This window comes from Coregonus clupeaformis, chromosome 19 (assembly GCF_020615455.1).
Source record: "Coregonus clupeaformis isolate EN_2021a chromosome 19, ASM2061545v1, whole genome shotgun sequence".
Taxonomy (NCBI): Eukaryota; Metazoa; Chordata; class Actinopteri; order Salmoniformes; family Salmonidae; genus Coregonus; species Coregonus clupeaformis.
In genome coordinates, this window is record NC_059210.1 from 23447512 (window position 1) to 23471161 (window position 23650).

General features: G+C 42.4%; 1 protein-coding gene across 2 annotated transcripts; it reads left to right on the forward strand.

Annotated features, from left to right (window-relative positions):
- The first annotated feature begins 1993 nt into the window (after window positions 1-1993).
- On the forward strand, window positions 1994-22236 carry LOC121531330 (interleukin-34). Of its 2 annotated transcripts, XM_041836562.2 has the most exons (8): window positions 1994-2305; window positions 3008-3060; window positions 8408-8543; window positions 10373-10473; window positions 10654-10731; window positions 19276-19458; window positions 19556-19718; window positions 22082-22236. In XM_041836562.2, the coding sequence occupies exons 3-8, from the start codon at window positions 8504-8506 to the stop codon at window positions 22129-22131; spliced, it is 615 nt and encodes a 204-aa protein (XP_041692496.1). In that variant the 5' UTR covers window positions 1994-2305; window positions 3008-3060; window positions 8408-8503; the 3' UTR covers window positions 22132-22236. The 2 variants fall into 2 exon arrangements, with proteins under 2 accessions (XP_041692496.1, XP_041692495.1); XM_041836561.2 differs by lacking the exon at window positions 3008-3060.
- Window positions 22237-23650: the final 1414 nt, after the last annotated feature.

Genomic DNA, 23650 nt, shown 5'->3' on the forward strand with positions numbered 1-23650 from the left:
TGTATTTACTTATGGTATGTGTTATTTACTTAAATTAAAAACTTTTCTAAAGTAACTTCAGTCAATTCCGTTGACCTCTGACGGCATCTGTTTTATGCAAACTTCCTGGTGTTGTAACTGCAAGCAGGAATTCAAAATGTTAGCAGACTAACTACACTATTGAGCACCAGGGTCGTTCACCCCGCCCCTTGTTTAAGGGTTTAAGGATGCTGAGGATGTACATTTCCTTCATTGGAGAGTCATTGGTCACCATCTTCTGGGATTTCCCCCCTGATGTCACTTTGTCTGGACTAGCAGATGGTGTTATGATTGAGGTTTGGTTTGAGATTTTGGGGCCTGCTCTCTACATGGAATGCCCCTTCTCAAAATGTCTCAAGTGGCTATCTGGCTCTAGGCCAGCCTGAATGCCTGTTTTTTTTTTTTTTTACATTTGGCAAAGGGATCCATGGAATAAGTTTACAATGTGTAATACAATATTATTTAACAGAAGCAAATGGAAATAATTGAGGATAAACATACCTGAATTTGTCCAATAGAAACTCTTGTTTGCAATTGTTGGACTAATGATTACATTTACATTTTAGTCATTTAGCAGATGCTCCTATCCAGAGCGACTTACAGTTAGTGAGTGCATACATTTTTTCATACTGGTCCCCCGTGGGACCAGATCAGATTACACCCTAGATTAGCTAGATGCAGTCAAGGCGGTATTTAATGTGTCATTATCTCTCACCTTGATTACTCACATTTCTCTCGACCTGTGCACCTACATTTTAAACTTTAATTAATAGGCTAGGTTGTAGCAACCTCATGATGTGTATAGGGTTAAGTTGAGTATCATGTAGTAGCCTAAACCTATCAATGTTACATTGAGCTGGGTGAATGGAATATGAATGACAGTCATCCAGTATGCTGTAATAGAAAAAAGGCCATGCTCATAAAAAAATACAATAGTCCTCCCTCATCTTAATCTACAATTTATGTTCTTAACCCTGGGCAACATGGGCCTGGGAGGCTCACCGAGATATTGGTATCCACAGTACTCCACCAATTATATATTTTTCAACTCAATACTTCTTGTATTCCCCCAATTCTTTTTTTTCTTTTTTTACATAAATGCACTGTAATTTAAGTTTTAAAACTGCAGTGTTCTCTCTGCCTCATGGCAAAATGTGTAGAATTGCAGGAGATTTGCTTGAAAACTGCTAAATGTTCTCTCCGATGCCAAGAGATGGGTCTTCCCAGGGGCCAATATTGTATCAGAGGTGTTTGCTTTCACTGGGACACTTTTTTCACACAGCGCAGCTGAATGGAAGGAAACAAAGGGTAAGACTTGGCTACTCACCCCTACTAATGTAATGAGGTTTAGTCAATTCTAATAAGACCTAGACTTTGATCTGACTAATGGATGATAAATTACTGCAGCCACTTCTGAACCACTTCAGCTTCAGAAATTTGACCAAAACCATTAAGAACTCCTGTAGCCATTGCAGTATTATTTGCCAGAGTCTCATTCATGCTGCACCTCACTACTGCTAGATAAAGCCCAAAGAAATCCATAATGATCCACGTGGGCGTTTGTGGTGGGACAGTTTGGTACCCTAGCTGTCCTGAGTAGGCATATGTTGGCCACGCAAGCGGTCAGTCTATTTGTTCACAATGAACTCTGTGCCCTAGAAGATAAGTGATGTGAATGTCATGAAATGATGTGTTTGTGAATAAATTGCCGTACATGCTGGCGTGGCTGTTGAGCACATGGACAAAGTTTTAAGCATAAGGAGCCGAATGTGGAGTATGTAGCGATATCTGTGCCAACAAATTGTATTTGAATTCCATAATTTTGAATTTGTATTAGGATATTGAATTAGAATGTAATATTTAGGGCAGTCTAGTCTGGGGTGAGATTATTATTTGGGAGAGAGGTAGGCGCATTGCATGGAAAGTGAAAGTAAAACCTAACTATTTGCGCCTACAGGGTGGAGCTGGAGACGACCACATTGGCATTGCGCAATTGATTAATATTTGCGCATTTTGGAGAGCTGGGGAAAAGAAACCGAGGCTTCAGGGAGTTTCCCAAATTCGCTTTCTTCTAAGGGGGTTTTGCTCTGGGTATTGCTACGCGCAGATCATCTATTAAAGATGACAAATTGTGCCAATGTCACTAACCAGACACGCACGCGTTGTTTCCAAGCCTTGTAAGTCATTTGTGTGAACCATGTGTGCTTTTGGTCGTTGATGGTCATCCTGAAGATAACGGAGTGTTGAAGTGGCAAGTTTCGGTGGAGTTACAGCTGTGATTGGGCAGGTGAATATGGAAGTGCGATTTGTAACGCCTTGAGCAAATATTGGATGTGTTGTGTATTGCTGCGCTTAACCAACTTTAGTTATATGGTCTTATAAGACATGCTATTATTGAATATGAACGCTGAGGATGCAACCCGAAGGTGCTGTTTTGATATTGTAGGCTAAATGGCTAAATAATAAAGATCCCTGGGATCCATGATCCATAGGATAGATTATGTAACATTTACCCTCACACTTTAGAGGCATGTTATGTTGTTATTTGCCAGTGTAGGCTATGACTCTATTTGTTATGCATTTTATTGTTATATACCATGTGTCCATACATGTGATATATGTAAGTTATTTTTGGGGCACTGTCCTCTACTTTTCTCCAAGTTACAGCTGTGATGTGTGATACATTTTCTTATCAATTTTGTCATCATTTTCTGTACTTTTTTTGGAACTGATCATGGAAATTCATGTGAATGAATGATCACATCATTCACACCTCATTCACACGTGTCATGCCTACAGATGTGGGAATTACAGAATTCAAATGTCATTTGGATTCACATGTGAAGTTGAATCTTCATTCTTCACATACAAATATTAAGAAGTATATTCTCATTCATATGTGTCTTTTCGATATGATGTCATTGAATGACAGAGTATAGTTATGCATTTTTATATTATTCCAACTCATATTTTTTTATTTTGATGTCAGGAACATCATTTGGAGTGAATAAAGTGAAGAGTAGTGGAGGAATACACAGACTGGTGAGTCATTGTGGGAATGACATGGTTTGGAGTGGTGTACTCAGACCTGACCTCTGACTGTCTCTCTAGATTGCCAATTAATTAATTCATATATTTTATCACTGATATGTCCATTTTACGTACTGTAACACCATGTATTTATAATTCTGTAATAACAATGGCTTTACTGCATGTCTTAGAGGTGAATGTGCGATATAGATACATTATTATTTTCATTAAGAAAGATGGCAGAGCATTTACAACCATTTATTGAAAGAATTCCTGGTTAAGTGAGGGAAAGTCATTCCTAGAGTGGAATTCTTTATGCATAGCCGCAGGAAGTAGGGGTGCTGAGGGTGCCCCCTTAAAAATATGATATATATATATATATATATATATACAGTGGGGAGAACAAGTATTTGATACACTGCCGATTTTGCAGGTTTTCCTACTTACAAAGCATGTAGAGGTCTGTAATTTTTATCATAGGTACACTTCAACTGTGAGAGACGGAATCTAAAACAAAAATCCAGAAAATCACATTGTATGATTTTTAAGTAATTCATTTGCATTTTATTGCATGACATAAGTATTTGATACATCAGAAAAGCAGAACTTAATATTTGGTACAGAAACCTTTGTTTGCAATTACAGAGGTCATACGTTTCCTGTAGGTCTTGACCAGGTTTGCACACACTGCAGCAGGGATTTTGGCCCACTCCTCCATACAGACCTTCTCCAGATCCTTCAGGTTTCGGGGCTGTCGCTGGGCAATACGGACTTTCAGCTCCCTCCAAAGATTTTCTATTGGGTTCAGGTCTGGAGACTGGCTAGGCCACTCCAGGACCTTGAGATGCTTCTTACGGAGCCACTCCTTAGTTGCCCTGGCTGTGTGTTTCGAGTCGTTGTCATGCTGGAAGACCCAGCCACGACCCATCTTCAATGCTCTTACTGAGGGAAGGAGGTTGTTGGCCAAGATCTCGCGATACATGGCCCCCTCCATCCTCCCCTCAATACGGTGCAGTCGTCCTGTCCCCTTTGCAGAAAAGCATCCCCAAAGAATGATGTTTCCACCTCCATGCTTCACGGTTGGGATGGTGTTCTTGGGGTTGTACTCATCCTTCTTCTTCCTCCAAACACGGCGAGTGGAGTTTAGACCAAAAAGCTATATTTTTGTCTCATCAGACCACATGACCTTCTCCCATTCCTCCTCTGGATCATCCAGATGGTCATTGGCAAACTTCAGACGGGCCTGGACATGCGCTGGCTTGAGAAGGGGGACCTTGCGTGCGCTGCAGGATTTTAATCCAAGACGGCGTAGTGTGTTACTAATGGTTTTCTTTGAGACTGTGGTTCCAGCTCGCTTCAGGTCATTGACCAGGTCCTGCCGTGTAGTTCTGGGCTGATCCCTCACCTTCCTCATGATCATTGATGCCCCACGAGGTGAGATCTTGCATGGAGCCCCAGACTGAGGGTGATTGACCGTCATCTTGAACTTCTTCCATTTTCTAATAATTGCGCCAACAGTTGTTGCCTTCTCACCAAGCTGCTTGCCTATTGTCCTGTAGCCCATCCCAGCCTTGTGCAAGTCTACAATTTTTTCCCTGATGTCCTTACACAGCTCTCTGATCTTGGCCATTGTGGATAGGTTGGAGTCTGGTTGATTGAGTGTGTGGACAGGTGTCTTTTATACAGGTAACGAGTTCAAACAGGTGCAGTCAATACAGGTAATGAGTGGAGAACAGGAGGGCTTCTTAAAGAAAAACTAACAGGTCTGTGAGAGCCGGAATTCTTACTGGTTGGTAGGTGATCAAATACTTATGTCATGCAATAAAATGCAAATAAATTACTTAAAAATCATACAATGTGATTTTCTGGATTTTTGTTTTAGATTCCGTCTCTCACAGTTGAAGTGTACCTATGATATAAAAATTACAGACCTCTACATGCTTTGTAAGTAGGAAAACCTGCAAAATCGACAGTGTATCAAATACTTGTTCTCCCCACTGTGTGTATATATATATATATATATATATATATATATATATATATATATATATATACACACAGTGCCTTCGGAAAGTATTCAGACCCCTTTACTTTTTCCACATTTTGTAACGTTACAGCCCTGTTTTAAAATTGATTAAATATAACAATTTCCTCAGCAATCTACACAGAAGACGCCATAATGGCAAATTGAAAACAGGTTTTTAGAAATGTTTGCAAATGTATTAAAAATAAAAAACTGAAATACCTTATTTACATAAGTATTCAGACCCTCAGGTGCATCTTGTTTCCATTGATCATCCTTGAGATGTTTCTACAACTTCATTGGAGTCCACCTGTGGTAAATTCAATTGATTGGACATTATTTGGAAAGGCACACACCTGTCTATATAAGGTCCCACAGTTGACAGTGCATTTCAGAGCAAAAACCAAGCCATGAGGTCGAAGGAATTGTCTGTAGAGTTCGATATTGTGTCGAGGCATAGATCTGGGGAAGGGTACCAAAAAAATTATGCAGCATTGAAGGTCCCCAAGAACACAGTGGCCTCCATCATTTTTAAATGGAAGAAGTTTGGAGCCACCAAGACTCTTCCTAGAGTTGGCCGCCCGGCCAAACTGAGCAATCGGGGGAGAAGGGCTCTAGAGTTCCTCTGTGGAGATGGGAGAATCTTCCAGAAGAACAACCCTCTCTGCAGCACTCCACCAATCAGGCCTTTATGGTAGAGTGGCCACTCCTCAGTAAAAGGCACATGACAGCCCACTTGGAGTTTGCCAAAAGGCACCTAAAGACTCTCAGACCATGAGAAACAAGATTCTCTGGTCTGATGAAACCAAGATTGCACTCTTTGGCCTGAATGCCAAGCGTCACGTCTGGAGGAAACCTGGCACCATCCCTACTGTAAAGCATGGTGGTGGCAGCATCATGCTGTGGGGATGTTTTTCAGCGGCAGGGACTTGGAGACTAGTCAGGATTGAAGCAAAGATGAACAGAGCAAAGTACAGAGTGATCCTTGATGAAAACCTGCTCCAGAGCACTCAGTACCTCAGATTGGGGCGAAGGTTCACCTTCCAACAGGACAACGCAAGTCTCTGAATGTCCTTCAGTGGCCCAGCCAGAGCCCGGACTTGAACCTGATCGAACATCTCTGGAGAGACCTGAAAAATAGCTGTGCAGCAACGCTCCCCATCCAACCTGACAGAGATTGAGAGGATCTGCAGAGAAAAATGGGAGAAACTCCCCAAATATAGATGTGCCATGCTTGTAGCGTCATACCCAAGAAGACACGATGCTATATATATATATATATATATATATATATATATACACACACTGAACAAAAATATAAATGCAACAATTTCAACGATTTTACTTAGTTACGTACTGCCAAATTCTGTAAAACAACGTTGGAGGCAGCATATGGTAGATAAATTAACATTCAATTCTCTGCCAACAGGTCTGGTGGACATTCCTGCAGTCAGCATTCAAATTGCACGCTCCCTCAACTTGAGAGATCTGTGGCATTGTGTTGTGTGACAAAACTGCACATTTTAAAGTGGCCTTTTATTGTTCCCAGCACAAGGTGCACCTGTGTAATGATCATGCTGTTTAATCAGTTTCTTGATATGCCACACCTGTCAGGTGGATGGATTGTCTTGGCAAAGGAGAAATGCTCACTAACAGGGATGTAAACAAATGTGTCCACAAAATCTGACAGAAATAAGCTTTTTTTGAGAAAAACATTTCTGGCATCTTTTATTTTAGCTCATGAAATATGGAACCAACACTTTACATGTTGCGTTTATATTTTTGTTCAGTGTATATATATATACTATATGACCAAAAGTATGTGGACACCTGCTCGTCAAACATCTCATTCTAAAATCATGGGCATTAATATGGAGTTGGTCCCCCCTTTGCTGCTATAACAGCTTCCACTCTTCTGGGAAGGCTTTCCACTAGATGTTGGAACATTGCTGCGGGGACTTGCTTCCATTCAGCCACAAGAGCAGTAGTGAGGTCAGGCACTGATGCTCGCAGTTGGCGTTCCAATTAATCCCAAAGGTGTTCGATGGGGTTGAGGTCAGGGCTCTGTGCAGGCCAGTCATGTTCTTCCACACCGATCTCGACAAACCATTTCTGTATGGACCTCGCTTTGTGCACTGGGGCATTGTCATGCTGAAACAGGAAAGGGCCTTCCCCAAACTGTTGCCACAAAGTTGGAAGCACAGAATCATCAAGAATGTCATTGTATGCTGTAGCATTAAGATTTCCCTTCACTGGAACTAAGGGGCCTAGACCGAACCATGAAAAACAGCCCCAGACCATTATTCCTCCTCCACCAAACTTTACAGTTGGCACTATGCATTTGGGCAGGTAGCGTTCTGCTGACATCCGCCAAATCTAGATTCGTACGTCGGACTGCCAGATGGTGAAGCGTGATTCATCACTCCAGAGAACGCGTTTCCACTGCTCTATAGTCCAATGGCGGCGAGCTTTACACCACTCCAGCCGACGCTTGGCGATCTTAGGCTTGTGTGCTGCTGCTCGGCCATGGAAACCCATTTCATGAAGCTCCCGACGAACAGTTATTGTGCTTCCAGAGGCAGTTTGGAACTCGGTAGTGAGTGTTGCAACCGAGGACAGACGATTGTTACGAGCTACGCGCTTCAGCACTTGGCGGTCCCGTTCTGTGAGCTTGTGTGGCCTACCACTTTGCGGCTGAGACGTTGTTGCTCCTAGACGTTTCCACTTCACAACAGCACTTACATTTGACCGGGGCAGCTCTAGCAGGGCAGAAAGTTGGCGAACTGACTTATTGGAAAGGTGGCAGCACGGTGCCACGTTGAAAGTCACTGAGCTCTTCAGTAAGGCCATTCTACTGCCAATGTTTGTCTATGGAGATTGCATGGCTGTGTGCTCGATTTTATACACCTGTCAGCAACGGGTGTGGCTGAAATAGCTGAATCCACTAATTTGAAGGGGTGACCACATACTTTTGGGCCTTTACTAGTCCTGTATTAGCGGACCGATACAGCCGTCTGTAGCACAGGCAAAAAAATAAAAAATATCCCCCACCCCCAAACATCTTCCCGCAGCTATGTGTTTATGCACTGGTTTTGGCAATGCAGTGTTTCAATATTCAAACTTATTTTGGCATTAAGTGGTTGGTGGCCCTAGATGTACACACACGTCTGTCATCGAATGCCAACGTATACTGTACATTGATTATTTCCTGTCCTTTCAACTTGACAAGGGTATTGTGTTGTTCATAGCTATTCAGAACAAATCTGATTGAAACCAGTGAAGAAAGTGAATGTTGAACTGTCTAAAAAGGCCTGTCTGTGTGTGTTGCTGTTACAGGCTAACAAGGAGCGAGAAGGGCCTGGTGGTGCTCTGGAATAGTGTGCTCTGAGTCAGAGGCCTCCAGCGGGTTTAAACAGGGGCATACGTTGGAGCATGGTCCAGTCAACAGCCTGGCTCCTGGGAGCTCTATTGGGTAAGAGAAGTCCTGTGGTGCATGTGCATGTGTGAAGAATTGGGGGGCTTGCGAATGTCACTCTAACCTACAGCAACTGCCCTGGGAACTACGTATTAGGCCAAAGGCTAGAGTCTTGACATATTGTGGGGATGTAGTTGTGTGGGATCAGAACTGAGATTATGTTCCCGGGAGTTTAGTTTGACATAATGGATGTTATTCCTGGTTTCTTAAAAATGTATGTTTGTGTTGCAATGGGCTGGGCGAGGCCCCATCACTTCAGACACTTCTACGCCTACTGAGAGCTAAGAGGCCCTTAATAGTGTGAGGAAATACATCTGTCAGTAGAGACCGCTGGGAGTTTATAGTACCATATGTCTGTTCAGCAACTGAGCCCCAGTTGTCTTTGGACAGTGGTAAATCGAATGATGCATACCTTTTCCCATTGGGCACCCTCGTTTGCACACCGTATGTAAGTAAAAGAAAGTCAAGCACACTGACATTCGTGGTCCTCTGTAGCTCAACTGGTAGAGCACGGTGCTTGTAACGCCAAGGTAGTGGGTTCGATCCCCGGGACCACCCATACACAAAAAGGTATGCACGCATGACTGTAAGTCGCTTTGGATAAAAGCGTCTGCTAAATGGCTTTTATTTTATTTTATTTTTTATATTCTACAAAGGGTTTAATGGACCACAAATGTTTCGGACAATAGACCTTCATCACGGTTTACACAAAGGTTGTTCTGCTATGGAGAAACCCCTAAAGTGTTCTCGTAAAAGAGATCAAAGCCCCCCCCCACCTTTAAACTGAAGAACTGTAACCCTAACCATAACTCATAATAGTCATAATAGACAAACAATGTATATTTCAGAGAGCTCAAGCTAGAAAGTGCATAGGGGAGAGACTGTAGAAGACGTCTATAGGTCTGATCAGTTTCTATCTCAGATAGAGAGACCAAAAAAAAGTGTTGCATAGGTCCGGTTTCTGTTGCAAAAAAGCAGTTAAACCGAGGTATCTTTGTATCTAACCACGTCCTGTAACAGAGAGAAAGAAATACACACACAGGAGTAAAGAATGAGAGGAAGAACGTGTATTGAAAGCAAGAGAGGGGGGTTGGGTGAGTGAGGTATTTGATGCTTTGTGAAGTGTGCTGTGAGGTCTTGGGGTCTTTGCTGACTCTGAGTCTCTATACAGCCATCTGCATCCAAGCCCTCGACCACAGGATCTAACCACACAGTGATCCACAACAGACTGGCTTTGGACTGCATGTAACCACTCACTCTGCCCCCCACGTTCTATGAAAAGGTGCTAGTCAGAGTTAGTTACTCCTGAGAAAAAAGACCCTTTTGTCAAAATAGGCACTACTGTCTCAATCTGCGTTTAGACCACAGGACCAAACCAAATCCTGTGATCTCAAACATAATAGCAAAAATGTACCGCTGACCATGTCTGTATTGGATGTCTCCTGCACTTGACCACATGCAGATTAAGGTGAAGCGTTTTAGAGGAGATTATTGTTGTGTGAAAATAAAGTGTTTACTCAGTATTGTAATCTGGCTCAGTTGGGGCATTCTCTTAGATTGGTGGATTCTCAGTGAGATGATGAGTCTGATGGAAAGAAGAGGTCATGGTTCAGCATAATTAATTTTAGCACAGCAACCACAGATGTCTAGCTAGGAGCTATGGTCTGGCTTTGCACTGTGACAGTCTTAACATCTTTACTCATCTGAGTTCAGTTCTCACCACAATTATACCACTTCAATACTGCTATGAAACTGTTTTAGAATATTTAACTGCGTCAGTGAGTGACATGTTATATGATTTCATATGTATGTTGTGCCCCCTGTAGGTTTGATATGTGTACTACCTGTTTTGATGACACCCACAACTGCCCAGTGCACGTCTTTGAAGACATTGGAAAACAAACTCATAGGCAGAAGACGTAACATGGTAAGAAGGGGACAGGATATATTGGGACAGTTACAACAAGTTTGGAATATTAATGAAATTAGGCAAGACTACAGCATAGAATAATGACAATGACAGTTGATACATGTGGAGATTACATTAAAGGTGGTATTTTTCTACAAACACAATCTGACACCAAAATCTTTCCTCTCTTTTTAACAGAAGCACAATTTCCCCATTAATTACACCATCAGAGTTCACTATGAGGAGGTCTTCAAACTCAGCAACATCACCAGGCTGGTGAGTCCCTCCCTTTGTTTCCTAACCTTTATCATTATCACTGATCTAACTTAAGTAATGTGAAAAATCTACTTGTCACACCGCCCACTCACCCGTCGTCTACATTGCTTCCTTATTCTCCCTCATTTATCTTCACTCTTATCACTCCATCAGTCCCCTAGCAACCAATTCCATAGCCCAAGTTCACGTAATAATACGGAATTCTCCTCGACCACACACACCAATTGGGGAAAACAAACATTATTTCCCTTTCACACCCATTGTAAAAGAGTCAACATTGTAGTCGATCTTTTGTTTTTTTACCCAATAAATGACAGGGAGGTCATACATATGGAGTGTGCGACTCTCTTTGTTTTTATAGCTTACAGTTTATTCACCGTTAGTAATCACCTCTACACTAAAGAATGTTCTCTGGGTGTGCGCCAGCTCTTGCTTTTTATACAGAAATAAGAAAACATGCCGAAAAGCTGATGTGTTGTTCAATGTACATACACTGCTCAAAAAAATAATAAGACATTTAACTTGTTTAATATAGTCCATTTGTAACTCCACGCACTACTTGTAGCTGTATAGTCCATTTGTTTGTGTTGTTGGTGTTGGCTAGCTTAATGTTCCGGTCGGTAGCAAGCTTGCACTCACTCATGTGGCTGCTAGTACCGTCATGAAAAGGGGCAATATTAACGTTTTTCTAAGTAGTGAGAACGCTCTGGAGCAGGCAATGTTGAAAAGTAATATTTAGACATGTTGTACTTTTCTTAAATGTTGTTTTGTAATTGACTAAAACAAGCAGACAACAAGAAAATTGCGTTGAAAAGGGTCAAGTTTTTGCTGCGAGCCAATGGGGTAACGTAGGTAACTACACCTTGTTTTCCCCACAGGCAGGCGTTCTATCCAATGATGTATATAAACCACATAGTTACTAAACCCGGAGGTGCAATATCGCGAGAATTCTGGGAATGCTTTTGAAACAGACCAAACAGACCAGGCCGGGTTTTGAGAAGGCAATGAGATATATATTTTTTTCATTAGTTTGTTGATTTTCTCAAAATCTAAAGGCACAACCTAGATTCGAGCCAACGTCTTAAGTAGTTGAACATGTGACCGCCGTTAGACCCAACGCATGAGCCAATTTGTGCTTGATCAGAAAATTTGGTCGGAAGCTCCTTATGGAGGGTGTGACACAATTGCGGAGCCTCCGGGGGCATGCAGAGGCCAAATTGAGCTCTGTACCGCATCGCCATGCACCCCCCAAATGTTGTAACAATGCGGAGGGCTCTGTATAGCTCCATACAGCTCCGCATTGACATTTGTATTTGTATTTATTAAGGATCCCCGTTAGCTGCTGCCAAGGCAGCAGCTACTCTTCCTGGGGTCCTGCAACATTAAGGCAGTTATATACAATTTAAAATATTACATGACATTATATTTCATAACACTTTACCCAATACATTTAGTGTGTTCCCTCAGGCCACTACTCCACTATCACATATTTACATCCATGTGTACGTGTGTGTATAGTGAGTGTCTATATGTATGTGTGTATGTACCTGTGTGTGTGTCTCTTCACAGTCCCCGCTGTTCCACAAGGTGTATTTTTACCTGTTTTTTAAAATCTGATTCTACTGCTATCAGTTAACTGATGTGGAATAGAGTTCCATGTAATCATGGCTCTATGTAGTACGGTGCGCCTCCCATAGTCCGTTCTGGACTTGGGGACTGTGAAGAGACCTCTGGTGGCATCTCTTCTGGGATATGCATGGGTGTCCGAGCTGTGTGCCAGTATTCCAAACATGATTGGTTGACAGTAGCCGGGGGTGGGAGGTTCTGTATAAACACAAACTTACTTTCTTGCCAACTTCCTTCACAACAGCTCTGCTCAACAGCTCTGCACTGCTCCACAAAGCGCAATAAATATGAATGCCCTGACATCTGTAGCGTAAATACTGCACGGCCAATGCAGATGTCAGATTGACCATGCAGCGCCTTTTAGCTAGCCATGACATTGCCTACAAGTGTCATCGGGGATTTCAATTGGAGAAGCAGTTTTAGCCTATCATCATACTGTACTGTCTTTGTATACACCCTGGATTGCTGATGCTATGTATTGGCCATTGAGAGACTTTGAAGCCACCTGACTGCAATATTGGCACTCCCCAGTAGGAGCAGTCCTCCATAGGAATAAATGGAATTCTACAGTATTTCAATTAAATGTTTCAAGGACAAAATTAAATGTATTTAACAATGTTTTTGTTATAGAGGGGACAGTAACATTAGTCATCTAAAAAAATTGTGGGGCAGTGCAAATAGTTCGGGTAGCCATGATTAGCTGTTCAGGAGTCTTATGACTTGGGGGTAGAAGCTGTTGAGAAGCCTTTTGGACCTAGACTTGGCGCTCCGGTACCGCTTGCCGTTAGGTAGCAGAGAGAACAGTCTATGACTAGGGTGGCTGGAGTCTTTGACAATTTTTAGGGCCTTCCTCTGACACTGCCTGGTATAGAGGTCCTGGATGGCAGGAAGCTTGACCCCAGTGATGTACTGGGCCGTACGCACTACCCTCTGTAGTGCCTTGCGGTCAGAGGCCGAGCAGTTGCCATACCAGGCGGTGATGCAACCAGTCAGGATGCTCTCGATGGTGCAGCTGTAGAACTTTTTGCATGTGGTTCATGCAATGGAATGTTTTTATTTCCTGCCTTTACTTCCAGCTTTGCTCCTATGGGTACATTAGTAATGGCCACCAGTCCACCCATTATGCCATCTTTGACTTGAATGGGGACGCCCATTCTATTTATTCTTATTTCTATGGCCATCACGTATAGACCCAGTTGGTATTAAATAGAACGTCGCAATCCTGCCTGCCTGTGGGGAAAACAACCTGTGGTTACTTAGGTTACCCCATTGGCTCACAACAAAAACTTGACCTTTTTCAAATGCAATTTTCTTGTTTGCTTGTTTTAGTAAATTACAAAACTACATTTAAGAAAAGTACAACATCCAACATTGCCTGCTTTTCAACATTGCCTGCTCCCTAGCGTTCTCACTACTTAGAAAAACGTAATATTGTAGGGATTCCCTCATGCTTCTTTTCATTACTATGCTAGCAGCCACTACAAGTAGTGAGTGGAGTTACAAACGGACTATACTAAACAAGTTAAATGTCTTACCTGTGATTAAATGTTTTCCAAACACCTAGCTATGTGTAGCCTACTTGGACACCGGCTCCCACATTTTCCCATTCTCCAACGACATAGCCTGAAGCCACAGGGCTCTTCTCGCAGACTCTATTTCCCTACGTGGGAGGAATGCGAAACGTAGGTCGGGATTTTTGACCTGGCTACATGTACATTGAACAGCACAGCAGCCTTTCGGCATGTTTTGTTAGTTCTGTATAACAAAAAATCAACGACTACGTTTTTGGTGGTCAATAGAAATGGGGGTCAATAGAACATAATGTTGGTTTTCCCCAATTTGTGGGCGTGGTCGAGGGGAATTCCTTATTATTACGTGAATACCGACTGGGGCTATCCTGAACATTTTTGAAGTGAGTCAGGAAAAAGAAATTGCTATGAGAATCCCTAGAGACTCTGAGGGCAGACTTCATCCTAAAAGTGAACAAGGAAATAAAAGGAGGCTTTCTGTTCTACATGGATGATCCTAATGCTTGGCACAAAGCTCTCCGCAAGACCAACAATTAACTTAAAATGTCAGAAAACCTAACAATGAGGCACTCCCAAATTTAACATTAATATTTATAATAACGGTACTGTGATGGTTCAAGGCTCGGAGGCCAGTCTGGATCAATTTGTCCACTCCTTCGACAAAATAAAACCTATTGTGGCTGAACTTAAAACCTCTCCACTGTCAGTACCTACAACAGCCTCCACTCTCTCTGTGCCCCAGTATGTAGTCCCCAGTGTCCCTCTCCCTCCCTCACCTGCAGCAGACATAGCCCTGAGCATGCCTCTCTCACACGTGACACCTGCAGTACCACAGCATCTTATAGAGGAGGAGATCAGCCTGGTGCGTCAGCATAGGGATGAGATCTGTGAGCTGCACTGTGCAATGAAAAATGTTGAGGAGGACAACCAGGCTCTCAGGATGGAAGTGCACAGTCTTAGAGAGGAACTGTCCAGCACAGTCAACACTAGCCACATGCAGGACCTGCAGAAGGAGCTACATGAGCGAAGGCAGGAATTTCTCAGCCACCACCATCCACTCTACAAAGAGTCGCACAAAAACCCAGGACCAAGCCAACAGCTGAATCAGAACCCACCAACCAAGCAGCCCAACCAACCAACATAACCAACCAATTCACCAACCAAGCTGACCCCCTCCGTCCCCATCTCACAGCCTGTAATTAGCCATATGTCAAATCAAATTTCATGGGGTCCCAATCTTTAAATATTTCTGTTCCCAAGAAATGTTTGCTCCTGGTTGTAGATGTGTCCTAAACCAGAATACACATGTATTTGTTGCTGGGTTTTACTCAATTGATCTCAAAACCCACATGGCTAAATGTGAAAAACCCTGTTAACTCCTCATTGATTGATTTAATTCTTACTAATAACCCCCATAAATATTTGTCTAGTGGAGTATTTGCATATGATCTCAGTGATCATAGTCCCATAGTATGTATTAGAGATACGAAACAGCAAAATACTAATCCTCATTTAATTAAGAAGATAACTTTTTTAAATGTATCTCAAGGGTTTTTACATGGCATGTTATACTCTGATTTAGCCACTGTCTCTTGTATTCCTAACCCTGAGTTGGCTCTAGAAAATTGATCCTCCATATTTATTCCTCTGGCAGATAAACACACCCCTTATAAACAATTCAGAGTCAAAGATAGATCTAACCCTTGGTTTTCTTCGGAGCTATCTGAGCTCATTCAGATGAGACATCAGGCCTGGGCCAAAGCAAGGAAAACTGACTGTGGTGGACTGGCAATCTTTCAGACAATTGAGAAACAGATGTACTATCTCGAATAAGAAGCTAAATCAAGCTACCTTTTAAGCTCTATCTCTGATTGCTGGGGATCCTTCAAAATTTGGGAAAACAGTAAATGCACGGAAGCGTACAAATTCCTCTTCTTCCCTACCTAAGAGAGTTATGTCTGACTCTGGCATCATAACTGAGAAGAATGGGATAAGTGATGCTTTTAATCAATCGGCAGGCTTTTTATTTAAGACAAACGGTGGTTTAATTGACCCTGGTCAGACAATCGACTGCTCTTCCCTCTGCCAGCCTCTAGCTGACTCAAATCAAATCACATTTTATTTGTCACATGCGCCAAATACAACAGTTTACCGTGAAATGCTTACTTACAAGCCCTCAACCAACAATGCAGTTCAAGAAAGAGTTAAGAAAATATTTACTAAATAAACTAAAGTAAAACAAAATAACAATAACGTGGCTATATACAGAGGGTACCGGTACCGAGTCAATGTGCGGGGGTACAGGTTAGTCGAGGTAATTTGTACATGTAGGTAGGGGTAAAGTGCTGCCCTCTTCATTGACCTGTCAAAGGCCTATTTATTGCCTTACCTCCATAACTTGCTACATTTGCACACACACTATATATATTTTCTGTTGTATTTTTGACTTTATGTTTTGTTTTATCCCATATGTAACTCTGTGTTGTTGTTTTTATCGCACTGCTTTGCTTTATCTTGGCCAGGTCGCAGTTGTAAATGAGAACTTGTTCTCAACTGGCTTACCTGGTTAAATAAAAGGTGAAATAAAAAATAAAAAAATACATAAAAAGGCTTTCGATACTGTTGATCACTCACTACTAATTCAGAGGCTTTCCTCAATTGGCCTAGACCAGGCTGCATGTAACTGGTTTTAAAATTACTTGACAGATAGAACTCAATGTATATCTACTGATGGTGTTAAATCAGGTTTCCTAGATATTACGAAAGGTGTCCCGCAGCGATTGATTTTGGGTCCTGTACTTTTTACTGTTTATATTAACAATATCGACTTGTCTGTAAAAAAATGTTACCTGCACTTGTATGCCAATGATACTGTTGTGTATGCTATTGCCCACACCGTTGACCATGCTCTATCTGAACTACAGTCTGCCTTCATTGTATTACAGAAAAACTTTATTGACCTGAAATTAGTACTGAATGCAGGTAAAATTAAGTATATGTTGTTCTCTAGAGCACATAAAAATAACTATGTACTTTGGATGGTGTCCATATTGATCGTGTCCCTGCTTACAAATATCTGGGCATCTGAATAGATGAAAAGCTGTCTTTTAAAAAGCATATTGATGAGTTAGAAATAGGTCCTGCCTCTCACTAAATAGTAGAAAGCCGATTATTCAGTCGACGTTCTTATTGGTCCTAGACTATGGCGACATCATCTATATGAATGTACCTGCCACTTCATTAAAGTTGTTAGATGCAGTTTATCATAGCGCACTGCGCTTTATTACGGGCGACAATTTTAGTACTCATCACTGCATTCTCTACCAGAAAGTTGGTTGGCCCTCTTTGATGTCACATAGGTTGATACATTGCTATGTTTTCATTTATAAAGCCCTTTTACAAAATATCTCACTGTTCCTAACATCTTTACTAAACTTTAGACATGCGAGTTACCACACCTGGTCTCAGGTATGGCTAACTCTTGAAATTCTGGAAGTTAGGTAAATCAGCTTTTAGTTTTCTTGCACCTTATTTGTGGAACAATCTTTACAAAATTCTTAAATACACTGCTCAAAAAAATAAAGGGAACACTTAAACAACACAATGTAACTCCAAGTCAATCACACTTCTGTGAAATCAAACTGTCCACTTAGGAAGCAACACTGATTGACAATACATTTCACATGCTGTTGTACAAATGGAATAGACAACAGGTGGAAATTATAGGCAATTAGCAAGACACCCCCAATAAAGAAGTGGTTCTGCAGGTGGTGACCACAGACCACTTCTCAGTTCCTATGCTTCCTGGCTGATGTTTTGGTCACTTTTAAATGCTGGCGGTGCGTTCACTCTAGTGGTAGCATGAGACGGAGTCTACAACCCACACAAGTGGCTCAGGTAGTGCAGCTCATCCAGGATGGCACATCAATGCGAGCTGTGGCAAGAAGGTTTGCTGTGTCTATCAGCGTAGTGTCCAGAGCATGGAGGCGCTACCAGGAGACAGGCCAGTACATCAGGAGACGTGGAGGAGGCCGTAGGAGGGCAACAACCCAGCAGCAGGACCGCTACCTCCGCCTTTGTGCAAGGAGGAGCAGGAGGAGCACTGCCAGAGCCCTGCAAAATGACCTCCAGCAGGCCACAAATGTGCATGTGTCTGCTCAAACGGTCAGAAACAGACTCCATGAGGGTGGTATGAGGGCCCGACGTCCACAGGTGGGGGTTGTGCTTACAGCCCAACACCGTGCAGGACGTTTGGCATTTGCCAGAGAACACCAAGATTGGCAAATTCGCCACTGGCGCCCTGTGCTCTTCACAGATGAAAGCAGGTTCACACTGAGCACATGTGACAGACGTGACAGAGTCTGGAGACGCCGTGGAGAACGTTCTGCTGCCTGCAACATCCTCCAGCATGACCGTTTTGGCGGTGGGTCAGTCATGGTGTGGGGTGCCATTTCTTTGGGGGGCCGCACAGCCCTCCAGGTACCGAGATGAGATCCTCAGACCCCTTGTGAGACCATATGCTGGTGCGGTTGGCCCTGGGTTCCTCCTAATGCAAGACAATGCTAGACCTCATGTGGCTGGAGTGTGTCAGCAGTTCCTGCAAGAGGAAGGCATTGATGCTATGGACTGGCCCGCCCGTTCCCCAGACCTGAATCCAATTGAGCACATCTGGGACATCATGTCTCGCTCCATCCACCAACGCCACTGTCCAGGAGTTGGCGGATGCTTTAGTCCAGGTCTGGGAGGAGATCCCTCAGGAGACCATCCGCCACCTCATCAGGAGCATGCCCAGGCGTTGTAGGGAGGTCATACAGGCACGTGGAGGCCACACACACTACTGAGCCTCATTTTGACTTGTTTTAAGGACATTACATCAAAGTTGGATCAGCCTGTAGTGTGGTTTTCCACTTTAATTTTGAGGGTGACTCCAAATCCAGACCTCCATGGGTTGATAAATTTGATTTCCATTGATCATTTTTGTGTGATTTTGTTGTCAGCACATTCAACTATGTAAAGAAAAAAGTATTTAATAAGATTATTTCATTCATTCAGATCTAGGATGTGTTGTTTAAGTGTTCCCTTAATTTTTTTGAGCAGTGTATGATGTTTTGGTGCCTCTAGGGCAATTCAGAAAGCTGATTGAGGACCTTACTACTGATGAATGTGTTTTTATTTTTTATTACCGTGTTTTTCTTTCTTTCTGCTTGCATTTTGTATTTATATTTTGATGTGTGTATTTTCTGTAATTTATGTAATTCAGGGCTCATCTGTAAAAGAGACCTTGGTCTCAGTATGACTCCTTGATAAAATAAATAAAACATCTCGATCTGTTCCTCCCCCATCCCACTCCAATCTACCACACTTCTTTCTCTTCTCTCTGTACCTCCAGAGGGCAAGGGTGGAGGATCTGGAAGACGGGGACCTGCAGGATGTGTGGCTGTTGGTCAACCAGGAGGTGTTGAAGAGGATCCTGAGGGTCTTGCCAGAGAGACACCCCTCCTACAAGTACACCGCCGACCTGGAGGATCTCTTCAGGAAGGTCCAGCAGGTGTTCCCAACACAGAGTGATGAGGTGTGTAAGACCGGACATAGTGTCACAATCACTGTTCTGCCCATCTCTCTGTTTGAACAAACTTATCTCATAATGGCCATGTATGTTTATCTCTCAGAGAGAGCCACCAGAGCGAATAGAGGAGATCTACAAAAGAGTGAAGGATATTGACTCAAAAGGCTGGAGGTTCGTGACCCCCAAATCTCTGTTGGATAACTGCTATCGGACAATGCACTGTCTCTTCAAAGACTGCTTTCCCAGTGAAGAGGGAGAGCAAGACTGTGAGTGCACTTCATTCCCTTACTGTACTTCCTCTCTTCCATTACCTCTTAACTCTGCCCTCTCTAATTCAATTATCCACTGTCCATCAAGAGTGTACTTTTCCAGACATGCAGTTTTCATTCATCCCTCCTCTTGTAACATGAGTCTTAACTACTAGTGAAAGTGTGACAGAAGTCAGATGATACACTATATATACAAAAGTATGTGGACACCCCTTCAAATTAGTGGATTCGGCTATTTCAGCCACACCTGTTGCTGACAGGTGTATAAAATTGAGCACACAGCCATGCAATCACCATAGACAAACATTGGCAGTTGAATGGCCTTACAGAAGAGCTCAGGGACTTTCAACGTGGGACCATCATAGGATGCCATCTTTCCAGTCAGTTCGTCAAATTTCTGCCCTGCTAGAGCTGCCCCGGTCAACTGTAAGTGCTGTTATTGTGAAGTGGAAACATCTAGGAGCAACAATGGCTCAGCCGCCAAGTGGTAGGCCACACAAGCTCACAAAACGGGACCGCCGAGTAAGCGCGTAGCGCATAAAAATCGCCTGTCCTCGGTTGCAACACTCACTACCGAGTTCCAAACTGCCTCTGGAAGCAACGTCAGCACAAGAACTGTTCGTCGGGAGCTTCATGAAATGGGTTTCCATGGCCGAGCAGGCGCACACAAGATCACCATGCGCAGTGAAAACGCCTTCTCTGGAGTGATGAATCACGCTCTACCATCTGGCAGTCCGACGGACGAATCTGGGTTTGGTGGATGCCTGGAGAACGCTACCTGCCCAAATGCATAGTCCCAACTGTAAAGTTTGGTGGAGGAATAAGGGTGTGGGGCTGTTTTTCATGTTTCGAGCTCGGCCCCTTAGTTCCAGTGAAGGGAAATCTTTACGCTACAGCAGACAATTACATTCTAGATGATTCTGTGCTTCCAACTTTGTGGCAACAGTTTGGGGAAGGCCCTTTCCTGTTTCAGCATGACAATGCCCCCGTGTTACAAAGGGAGGTCCATACAGAAATGGTTTGTCGAGATTGGTGTGGAAGAACTTGACTGGCCTGCACAGAGCCCTGACCTCAACCCCAGCGAACGCCATATTAATGCCCATGATTTTGGAATAAGATGTTCGACGAGCAGGTGTCCACATACTTTTGGCCATGTAGTGTATGTTAGAATAACAAGTAGTGCATTAGACGTTAAATGCACTATGCGTTATGCGGGTTGAATGCTGTAGCAACACAAAATAAAACAATTAATGAAGGGTCATGATGGTAGTGATTGCCCATTACCTCTTATCACTTATTAACCATAATTTATTCACATTACTTTACTTTAATACAACATTTTAGTTGTTCTGTATATTACATTTGTTTTATTTGATGAATGTATTATTTAATTCCAAGTCATCATCTCATCTCTATAGAGCTGCTGCCTATGCTGTCTGACAAAATCACTATTTTAGTAGTTCTTCAAAGTAAATAAGGCATAGTTGTATGACTGCTGAATACCAAAAGTGGGCATTTTCCCCAGGAACACAAACCTACTCAACTGGTTTGGCATACTGTATGGGCTTGTTGTGTTCATTGTGTCTCTTCAGTGTCTGTAGACACTATGTTCTTATTCAACACTGTAGTACCCATTGAGGTCTGTGCCATAAAAGGACTTGGACATGCCTGTCAATATCTCCTGTTAGCCTATTTATTAATCATTTACACGTCCTATATCAGTAAGACATAGCTATGTGTTGCCTTGTTAGTCAACCCCTTAGATGAAAGGGTTAATATAAAGAAAGATAAATCATGTCAGACCGTGGGAAAGACGTTACACTGGCTGATTTCGACACTATCTTAAAGGGGAAGAGGTGAGGTGTTGGCTGCTTCCCACACGTCTTGCCAGGCCTCTTACTGTTTTCTTTGTCTTTACATGTATAGCATAGAGCCGTGGACATGTTCTGTTAACGCCTGTTAACACGTCTGAATCATTCACGATTAACTACATAGCACTTCTTAAGGTTGATCTGTTCCCTATTTTACAGAGAGATCAGTGGAGTTGTTGAGGCTATAGCACATCTGTTAACAAATCAATTGAAGGGCTTTCCATATGAAAAATATAAGGCAGGAAGGAGTATAAAGCACTCATGTGAGGAACATGAATAATGAATATAAAAACAGCAATAACATTGCAACACAAAAATAGAGCGAATAGGTTAAGGGCTTACTTCATGGCTAGGATGTTCAAAGCAGACCAAAAAAAGTTTCATGAAGTGTCATTGATCATTAGAAACAGTTGGTATGATTTTATCAGAAATATTTAGGTATGATTTTATAATGATTCATCTGTCACTTACACAATTTTCTTCCCTCAGATTGTGCTTTATCTCACTGGCGGAAGGGCAGAAAGAGACAACTACAGTAAACCTGAGGAGGGCGCTATTTCCAACCAGTGGCAATGAGTGTACAAAACATTATGAACACCCGCTCTTTCCATTACATAGACTGACCAGGTGAATCCAGATGAAAGCTATGATCCCTTATTGATGTCACTTGTTAAATCCACTTCAATCAGTGTAGGTGAAGGGGAGGAGGCAGGTTAAATAAGGATTTCTAAGCCTCGAGACAATTGAGACATGGATTGTGTATGTGTGCCATTCAGAGGGTGAATGGGCAAGACAAATATTGAAGTGCCTTTGAACAGGATATGGTAGTAGGTGCCAGGCGCACTGGTTTGTGTCAAGAACTGTAATGCTGCCGGGTTTTTCACGCTCAACAATTTTCTGTGTATCAAGAATGGTCCACCACCTAATGGACATCCAGCCAACTTGACACAACTGTGGGAAGCATTGGAGTCAACATGGGCCAGCATCCCTGTGGAAGGCTTTTGACACCTTGTAGAGTCCATGCCCCGATGAATTGAGGCTGTTCTGAGGGAAAAGGGGGGGCAACTCAATATTAGGAAGGTGTTCTTAATGTTTTGTCCAATCAGTGTACTGTATGTCCAATGTTGCAGTTGATCTGCATGTCAGTCCCTTCCTTGTGAAATTCTGATCTAGTTGCACCAACAATATATCCCAAAACTGTCCAGCAACAAAACTTCATCTGCAGCTGTGCACATCACCATCAGTACATTCCCTGTGGCCTTTGCAGCTTTATCCTCTAACCATTATTGCCTCTGCTTGTCTACAGTTTTTTTTTACTCATCATTCATTACCTCTTATGTTGTGTTCTACTTTGAAAGAGATATTTGATTGTTTTCATATGTATATTTATAATATATTGTCTGCTGATGTTTATGTTGTGTTTAGACAGTTGTATGGTATAGGGCAGGTGGCTATGCTCAAGCAGAGCCCGATATGGCATTTATATATTTTTTACTTTTTTGCAATCAGGGAACACTTATAAGTGACATAGGAATTAGCAACTGTTGCCCAATGTACAAAAATAAGAACACAAACATAGCCAGCTACTCTCATCTCTGACTGTTTCTCTTTATGAATATTATAGTAAATGTGTTCATTTAAAACAATGATGATATTTCTCTGTTCTATGTTTTCTATAAATTGCTTTAAGATGTTTTGCTGACTTGCAGGCATAGTCAGTGAATTCTTTGGCATTATTCACATGCTGAAATAAAGCTATTATTTGTGCAAATCTATTCCAGGTTCAACAAGTTCAGAAATATTGCATTTATGCTGTATGATTGATTGTGGTCAGATTACATCAATTGTTTATATACACAAGAGATTGTTTACATGCACACTAATAATTGGATATGAAACTGATTATGGCAGTTTATGCAATAATCATGTCACACCTTACTCTGTTTATCTTAATCGGTGTGAGGTCAAACCCCTGTTTTTCTGTGCAATCTTTCAAATTATTAAAACAACAAACACCTTAATCGGCGTTCCAGCGGTGTATTTGATATGCGCATGTGC